Source organism: Osmerus eperlanus, chromosome 21 (genome assembly GCF_963692335.1).
Source record: "Osmerus eperlanus chromosome 21, fOsmEpe2.1, whole genome shotgun sequence".
In the NCBI taxonomy this organism is placed as follows: Eukaryota; Metazoa; Chordata; class Actinopteri; order Osmeriformes; family Osmeridae; genus Osmerus; species Osmerus eperlanus.
Genome location: NC_085038.1, coordinates 9,992,836 through 10,001,923, shown reverse-complemented (window position 1 = coordinate 10,001,923; position 9,088 = coordinate 9,992,836). Strand labels below are relative to the sequence as shown.

The 9,088-nt window shown below is 40.8% G+C and overlaps 1 protein-coding gene across 1 annotated transcript; it reads left to right on the top strand.

Moving 5' to 3' along the window:
* The first annotated feature begins 2,868 nt into the window (after positions 1–2,868).
* On the top strand, positions 2,869–5,793 carry gbx2 (gastrulation brain homeobox 2). The gene is made up of 2 exons (XM_062446931.1): positions 2,869–3,843; positions 4,506–5,793. Exons 1-2 carry the CDS (start codon positions 3,330–3,332, stop codon positions 5,021–5,023), a joined length of 1,032 nt encoding a protein of 343 aa, XP_062302915.1. The 5' UTR covers positions 2,869–3,329; the 3' UTR covers positions 5,024–5,793.
* Positions 5,794–9,088: the final 3,295 nt, after the last annotated feature.

The window sequence follows — 9,088 nt, the reverse complement described above, 5'->3', positions numbered from 1 at the left end:
TGGTGTGTGTCATTTGTCTTGCGTCCTCCGTGTGGTTCATTTGGTTAAGAGACTTGCCCCGGAGGCGCTGATCACTGATGCTTCACCCAATCTCTCTGCTTTAATAGAGCAAGAGGAATTCGACCGTGTCATATTCTTATATCATGCTGTGCACTCTGCGTATAGCCTACCTCATTTAAACATGAAACAACTCTGGTCATCATTGTTTTCAGTCAAATGTTTTTTTTTATTGTGTTTCGTTTTTTTGAGGGGGGGGGGGGTAGGCTACAAGGCCTACTATCAGGTATAAACACACGATGTTTGGATCACTGAAATCTTTCCCTTTGCCAAACATTGATTGTTTTTAGAATGGATGGTGTGGTAAGCCGTAACAGCCCATAGAAACTGGCTGTGGGTCAATACTCAACGAGTTGTGTTTCTCGAGATATTTCAGAAACTCAATCCTCTTGAAGAGTTGCCGTTTGTAGATCAGGCCTCTTCTCTCGATAGATCAGTCATCGTCTGGGGCGCACTTAAAGTTAAATCAATTGTATTCGTTTAAGCTTTAATAATCAAAAATCCAATGGTAGTCTAAATGTCCATTGATCTGAGCCTCCTTGAGGGGGGAAAAGAGTTGAAACTCTTAAACATAAACGTGGTTTTCCACGACTGGGCCAACAAACTGAGACTGAGTCAAACAACTGAATATGTGTTTTTGTAAAAGGAAGTACTCCACTGAATGAATTATTGGTGACATTTAAATGCGGAAGAAAAGGTTGAGTCCGAAACAATCAAAATAATGTTGAACGGTCCAACGCCGGCGGCTACATTTCAGAACCCATTCCCCTCCTTCCAACTTCGACCAGCAGGTATAAAGCATCTATGTAATTGCTTTGCCCATTCCGTCCCCTCCACTTATAGGCCTACTCTCATACCAGTAAACTAACAGTGAATGTTCAGATGTTGGGGTCATTGTCATGACACTTCAATGGACTGTTTGTAGTTTCATTACCGTTTGCGGATCCTTTTTGAATTATTTAGTTATTAGTTGCGATTGTCGTATGTTGTGGTATTTGATGTTATTACTTCATGTCATATCGGTAAACCCTTCTGAGAAGCTGAGCTTCATTTAGTCCGTACTTAGCCTCCCCTTCTCCGGGTGTAATGGATGGGCCTGCTCACTTGCATGCAGAAAAGGTTTAATTAAATCATATTCCAATCATAATCCACGTTGTTAATTAAACTGGATAATTTATAAGTGCAAAAGAGGGTATTTATTAGCTGCTCTGCAGTGGTGGCACTGCAGAGAACATGAGCCTATACACACAGTTACACACACGTCCCACACACACACACACACACACACACACACACGCACAACACGCACACTCCCTTCTCCACCCCCACCCCCCATTCTACAGCCTTTTACTATTGATGCCTCCACATGATTGATAATGAGACAGTGACTGCTGTACTATTTGTCTAATGGCTGCGCAATTAAATTCCCTTGTAAATGACCCATGCCTCATTTCATCCTAATCTATGGAATTTTGATTGAATTTGTCAGCCCTAATTGAAAAATACTGCTATTTAATGTCTGCATTGCAGTTGCGGATCAGGCAGTCTTTAATGAGAACGTGTCCTGGTGACCCTGGAGCGATGTGTGGGGGTCATGCATGCCCTTGGTTAGTCTCAATAGGCATGGATCTGGTCTTAGGTGAGGGAAGGGAAGGACCCCGAATATGATTTCACTAATAGAGTATTTCATTGCCACCCCCTTTATAACGTGGCACAGTTTGGATTACTTTGAGGATCATACCCCGCCAGACTAAAGCTTATGAATACCCTCCGCTTTGATTTATTTATTCGTTTATTTTAACTCGAGCACAGCTGCAATGAATAGGGGTACATAGCATCTAAATTTATTTTGGAGAAGTTTTACAACTTATTAGACTACTCACATGGTATTGAGACTACGCATTCACCGATATTCTAAACAAAAATCCTCCAGCAACATGAAATCATTACAACATACGAATTAATCACAATAAAGTGAATAATTGTATTCCCCCAAAACGTAGGCTAACTATAAGTAAAATACACAGATTTAATATGTAAATATTCATTACTTTAGTCTGTTCACATGACTGCATACACATCGAAACAAATTGCAATTGTTTTTGTTGGTAGTCTACAATGTTTCCACTTGCAGACTATCATCCTATCCAGACATTGTATTGTGGATCAAAGTACTTTGACAGGCATCGGAGCATCACCGTGTGGCCCCATAGTCTCGTGGAGACTAATTCCATCTCCTGTGTATCAACACACAGTAACAGCAGTGGCTAGGGGAGATGAATTACAGTTTATAATTCACTGGGGATTGCCTCAGGCTCGACATGGCTGCGACTAGGATATGATAAAGTGTCACAGGCGAGGAAGCACTCTATCTCGCTTCATACCTCAGTTCAAGTGAAGGGTAGTTGTGTCCGCCAGTAGTGAGAAGACTACGGATCATAAATTGGGCATAGGTAGATTATTGTTGGTGAAGAGTTGGAGGGCCGTGAACGCACACATACAAACATACGAACACATTGTTCATTGTGCTATTTTGCATGCAAAGGCCAATGGGCAGAATTCGGATTTACTGAATGTCGAAAGCACATTTTTTTTGGCCATGTGTTCCTATGGGAGCATGTCTTGAGCTCAGAAGATCCATGTAATTGGCATTTATTCACGAGACCAAAGCAAGCCCTCATGGGTTAACGTCTACCAATGAAATTCAAGAACGTGATAAAGGGGTGGTCCTTGCGCGGAGAGGGGGCGATTAAACGGAGGGAGCGGAATTTAAACTCATTGGTGAACATCTGGATGTTGTTGAACGGAACAGCACTATTTCACTCTCTAAGAGTGATCTTAGAATATGCGCGTATAGCGAGCCGTGCCAAATTGAAGAGATTGGTCTTGAAATGATACAAGCGTCTGTGACAGCGCGAGGATTTTGAGTGGCACAAGAACTGCACACCTCGCCACCTCATCCGCAAGACAAACCAAAACGGATCTCATGCGTTGCTCAAATACTTTTTCTTCACCTCTCTTTACTTGGTACCCGACCTGGGTACTGTTCTAAACTGCTGAATATTGTGTTGACGCAATATTGATGGGATGGTTTTATTCACAAGCGAAAAACATACCATCAACTACGGGATTACTAATTTCATAAAATCGTCCGTCTGTCCAATATCACGACTGTGAAATTGGTTGCGAAGGCTATAGGCAGTCCTGCGAAACAGCACGCTTTCTTGTCTACGGTAATATTTCTTTTGTTGACATTACTCTCATCTGATCATATGAGTGCAGCGTTTAGTCCGTCGTTTATGATGATGCAGCGCCCACTGGGAAGCACCACTGCTTTCAGCATCGACTCTCTGATCGGCGGGCCACCACAGCCCAGCCCGGGACATTTTGTGTACACCGGCTACCCAATGTTTATGCCGTACAGGTCAGTGGTGCTTCCGCCGCCCCCTCCGCCGCCCCCTACCCTATCCCAGTCCGCTCTTCAGCAGGGTCTCCCGGCTAGTCATCCGCACCATCAGATTCCCAGCCTCCAGAATACGTTCTGCTCGAGCCTGGCTCAGGGCATGGCGCTGACTTCCACTCTCATGGCTACTCTTCCTGGTGGCTTCTCAACCTCACAGCAGCATCAGGAGGCGGCGAGAAAGTTCGGATCTCAGTCACTTCACGCAGTTTTTGACAAAACTCAGGACATTCGTTTGGATGGTGATGACGGAAAGACTTTTCTAGGGAAGGAATCCGTTTCGCTACCACCCTTCCACGACTCAGATCAACTGCAATCATCCACGGGTAAGCCTTCTTTTTCTTGTTGTCATCCAGGATGCCGATGTGAGAGCACCCAAACTTATTTCCCCTCAGAATAAACGAAATCACAAAAATAATATAATATAGCCTATGACTTTTCGCAAAACTATATTTTGGATGGATTTCAGAAAAAAATTTGATGTGTAAGAATACTTTATTAAAAGCTCCAATTACAATTTTGATGCGGTAGGCTACTGTTTTCTAGAAACTGTTTAAAATGACTTCATATTACTTTAATTTGAATGATTTCAATAGCGCCAGATATAGCTTAATCATAGACCACTTGTTAAAATAGAAATATGAATTGTAAGCCTATACGACAAGTTATAAGATGATGCTCTTTGTCATTTGTCCATCTTTTGAACAGAACACGTTGTGCGAAACATTGTCCGGCTATGAAAAACGTTGAATGACGATGAATATGCTATTTACAATTGCCATTTGGACAGCCTGCTCTTGCGTAATTACGCGATACTTTACATTCTAAATGTGCTCTTGAAACAAAATACTAAAACTGCATACAGCACACAAGTTGTCTTAGATTAAATCCTTTAGCCTATTCTGCCTTTGAAGTTCCGCAGTTTAACACTACTGTTTCATATTATGCGCATTCATTAGAAACCTTTTTTTCGTTTCCTATTTTCCAGCCAGAGCCCATGGAAAAGAAGATGCCAAGGAGGACGAGTGCAATAGAAAAGATGAGAGCTTCTCAATGGACAGCGATTTAGACTATAGCTCTGATGACAACATTACGGGTAACTCGATGTGTCAGAAAGAGGACGGCGACGGTAATGGCGGCCTGGACGAAGGAATCCACGGTTCCAGTGGGGCTGGCAGCACCACATCTACCGGCAAGAACAGACGGAGGAGAACGGCATTCACGAGTGAGCAACTTTTAGAACTGGAGAAGGAATTCCACTGTAAGAAATATCTGTCTTTAACGGAACGCTCACAAATCGCTCATGCCTTAAAGCTCAGCGAAGTGCAAGTCAAGATCTGGTTTCAGAACCGGAGGGCTAAGTGGAAACGCGTCAAGGCTGGCAATGTTAACTCCAAAACCGGGGAACCCTCTAGAAACCCCAAAATTGTGGTACCCATTCCTGTGCACGTGAGCCGCTTTGCAATAAGGAGTCAGCACCAACAGTTAGAGCAAGCCAGACCATAATATTGTTTACGTTATAGGTATAAACGGTGGACCAAAATACAGATTAATTTGATTTTAGCATACTTTTTAACACACCCAAAAAGGCGCAAATGATTGGCATAGACACTAATACAATGCCCACACCAAGTTTATACTCCGGAGAATCACTGAATGACAAGTGAAGAGGGCACCCTTAAATGAATTGATGGTTACATGTGTTGCTTTACTGCGGAATCGATCCGTCGATGGTGAGACTGTCTGTTAAATGACTATACGAAGAGGACAAAAAAACACATGGTGACAAATTTATCACCGAGGCGCATGTAAATATCAAGGAGGACCATAAATATAATCGACATGGGACCAATTTGAGGACATAACACACAAACAAAATTGTACATTTCAATATGTCAACATTATAGCCTATGTTTGTCTTTTGTTTTTATCTTTTGACGTGCTACAGAAGCTTAGGTCGTATTCAGAAACCCGCTGGTGTTTTTCAGAATGAACACAATCAGAATGATAAACTCTCCCAGAAGGAGCACTTTTATAGTTTGTATTTTGTTTTTAACATATCTTTTCATCCTATACCTACTCACTCTTCAGATAAACAGGCAAACAAATCCACCATTCACCTCTCAGTCATTGATTTTTACTCTGTGGTTGCTGGGATTTTCTTTTTCTTCCTTGTGACATTTTCAATATCCAGGAAGCACGCTGCTAATTTATTTAATATTGTACAAAAGTAACTAACATTCCATAACGTATTGATTAAATACTATAGTGTGCATTAAAGCAAACCCATTAAGGTTTATGTCAATTATTTGTTGTTTCTTGTTTGTTTTCAGAACTGTATCGTTTTGTTTTTGAAAATAATATTTTCGTCAATGGCAGTGAACAACAGGCTGCATAATTTCTGGGTTTATTTTAGTAGTACAAATATGAAATAGGTCCACTTATTTCGATTCATTATGTAGGCCTCACGTGACAACAAAATGCTTCAAGGCAAACAGCCAATAGGCTAATTAGTTTGATTCAATTACTGTTTTGATAAATAAAAAGGGATGTTACCTTCCGTTGCAGACATAGAATAGTCAATGAATGCACATCAATTTGTCATCTAACAATAATTTGAAAGATTATTAATAATAATAGGCTACATTATTTACATTTATAATTTGGCATACATATATATATGTTCCCAGAAGAAAACTATTTAAATTAAATGGCAGTGATTCTTTTCTTCACGATTTGTGTCTAGGCCTACAGTTATTGAAGAGGCAGGGTAAACTGTTGATCTAGTCGAAAGTAGGCCACGGCTGGCGAGGAGGTGACAGTTTTACACCTCTCTCCCGCTGCTCCCAACCACCCTCCGAAATTAAGGCCAACCTCATCGCATATGATAGAGTATATCAACCTGAAGCATGTCAAGTTCTGGATATGTTTAAGAAGATCTCGCTGGCCGACGTAATCTCGTGTTATGACAGGGGGTGTGTAACAGCCGAGGTAAATGAAAGCCCAAGGTGAGGCGCACTGAGGATCACTAATTCCCTGCAGAGAGAAACGTCACGAGTATGGATGTTTAGAGAGGTCGTGGCCCGGTGTCAGCCTTGATCTCCGGCCTTACCTTGCAGCACACGCCTTATTGATACGGGAACACGGGGATGGTGGCTCGCCCTCTGCCCACAAGTGCCGTTTGACAAGTCCCAGCGCGCCAATTCGTTTCCCATAAATATTCACTCTTAAAAAGTGTTGTGAATGTTTTTTGAATGGATGTTGAATGGTTTTGGATTATATAATCGACAGAATATAACGTAGCCTACCAACAACGTTAACCACATGGGACTCGAGCTATGGTCTGAACATTTTTGTTCTTGTAGCCTTTTTTTTGTTCGCTTCTATATTTTAGGCTATACGCCTGGTGAGCCAAATAGGCCTACACCGTTTGAAGCACTAGTGTAAAATATATTTTTTATATGGACTAAATCTTAAGGTATACATTTTTGTATTTCATCTACAAGCGTAGGCCTACAGTAGCAATGCCAATTCTGTGAAACAAGTTTTCTTTTAGTAATCTAAATATTGGTAATGTTTCACCTTAATTTTCATAGTTGTCTGAGACTGCGCATCTATAAAACAGAGCGAGCGTATTCCCCTGGCTTCTGAGGCGTCACCGTGCTCATCGTTGAGGCTGTCTCGTGTCTCCGGAAAATACCAAGCTAAAAGGCCGTCACGACTGGGAAAGTATTAAGACAAATGAATATGAAACCATGTTAAACGTTGAACTAAAAGTTGTCTGTCTGTAGACTAGTTGATTTATCATTATTGATAAGTGTAAATAAGCTACTGTTTTCCAAATCCTAGACCTTTTTCCATCCTTGCCCTGACAATTTAATTGTTAAGTGCGGTCGCTTTGATGCGCCAATAATGTAACAGCTGGGTGAATGATCTTATTTCCAATCTTTGTAAATATAGCCTTTTAGCTTTGCCTTGGTGATTCATTGTTTAAAATTCTCCAAGCGCATTTTTTATTCATCTGAAATCCCAACTCGTCATCCCTACAGAAAGAGTGAATTATTGTAAAGCGCAGATTTATGAGGGCAGCTTGCGCTAAGCCTCAGCACTGACATCCCCACAGATGAGCTCTCACTGACACACACAGGCACATTTTCACTGAGTGCCCTCGTATGCGCTACAAACCTTTCAAGGGAAAAAAATGGAGTTTGATTAATTCGAATTGTTTTTCAGCTACATGTAATTGATTTTACAGAACACAAAATCTGGCACTCAGATTTCGCTTTATCGGGCTGAATCTCACATGGCGAGAGAGAGAGATCTGACAATTGCTCTAACTCTAATGAATTTTTTTGCAAATTGTAATCAAGCCAGGCCGTCGCGGTTGGCTGATAAATGAGCCCCGAGGGGATTGGCCGGGACCTCAGCTTTTCACTCTACCGTGTCCCTCTCGCACTAAATTAACAGCAACTTGTCTGAGCTTCAAATTAACCCCCAATGATTAATTCTGATGGAGAGCGCGCCCTGAGACTAGCGTGTCCTAATAGGCATTGGCCCGAGAACGCTGCTGGAAATGAATAGGCCTTATACATGCATTTGCCACATGCGCGTTTGCCTGCATAGACTACCGTCTTTACACAACGTAAACATTTTTTCCATTATGCTAACACGACTATGCTACCATTAAAATAATAGTTTATGGTGCTGGGCCGATTAGATTTTAGATTTTCTTTAAAGAAAAGAGTCTACATAAATGCATTCATAAATCTAGGGATTCCTAAAGGCATTGATTGACTAGGCCTAAGCTGTTACAAATAGGCAATTATTCATGTTCACAAGTTCAATTTGACATATTCTCATTTGATATGTTACTGGTGAGCAAAGAGGTTTGTAGGCATATGCTGTTATTTTAAATAAAATACATAACATACAATAAGACAGATGCAATTTGGATCAAGAAGATTTTTTTACTTAATGAGTTCTGTCCAGTGACCTGTTGTCGAGCTGACCTGCTGATCTAACGATTTAACTTGCTTAAATTACTTTCCATGATATTAATTAAAATCGAGATCTAACCGAGTAGGCTTTCCACAACTTTGTGCAGCATAAATGAGAGTTCATATTTATTTTATAAACGACTACACCGTTTACATAGGCAGGATCTTTTGTCAAATTGTTATATCCCAAATTAAAGGAAAAAATAAAACAGCATTTTACATCGCTTGACAAATGCAGAACATTCAATGTTTATCTGATCAGTAGCTACTGACAAAATTTGTACTGGGAAAATATGTACCAAATAAATGTAGCCTATTCAACTGACCAAACTGGCACTTCTAAAAAATACATTATGATAATGGGATAACATGTCAATGAAAGCTGATTCCTAAATATGGTATATAGGCCTATATGCAATTATCTTCTATTGCCCATCTCACATATCAATAAGGCTAAGTGTAGGCCTAAAAACATTTCACATTTACATTATAAGATATTTTAAAGACACACACACACACACACACACACACACAGTGGCTGTATAGAAGGTACATTTTCCCCTCAAGAAGTCTG

Excerpts from the sequence above, each read along its gene's own strand:
- gbx2 (XM_062446931.1), top strand. The coding sequence starts at position 3,330 with ATGAGTGCAGCGTTTAGTCCGTCGTTTATGATGATGCAGCGCCCACTG. Across the intron at positions 3,844-4,505 it reads TCAACTGCAATCATCCACGG|CCAGAGCCCATGGAAAAGAA; the intron begins GTAAGCCTTCTT and ends CCTATTTTCCAG.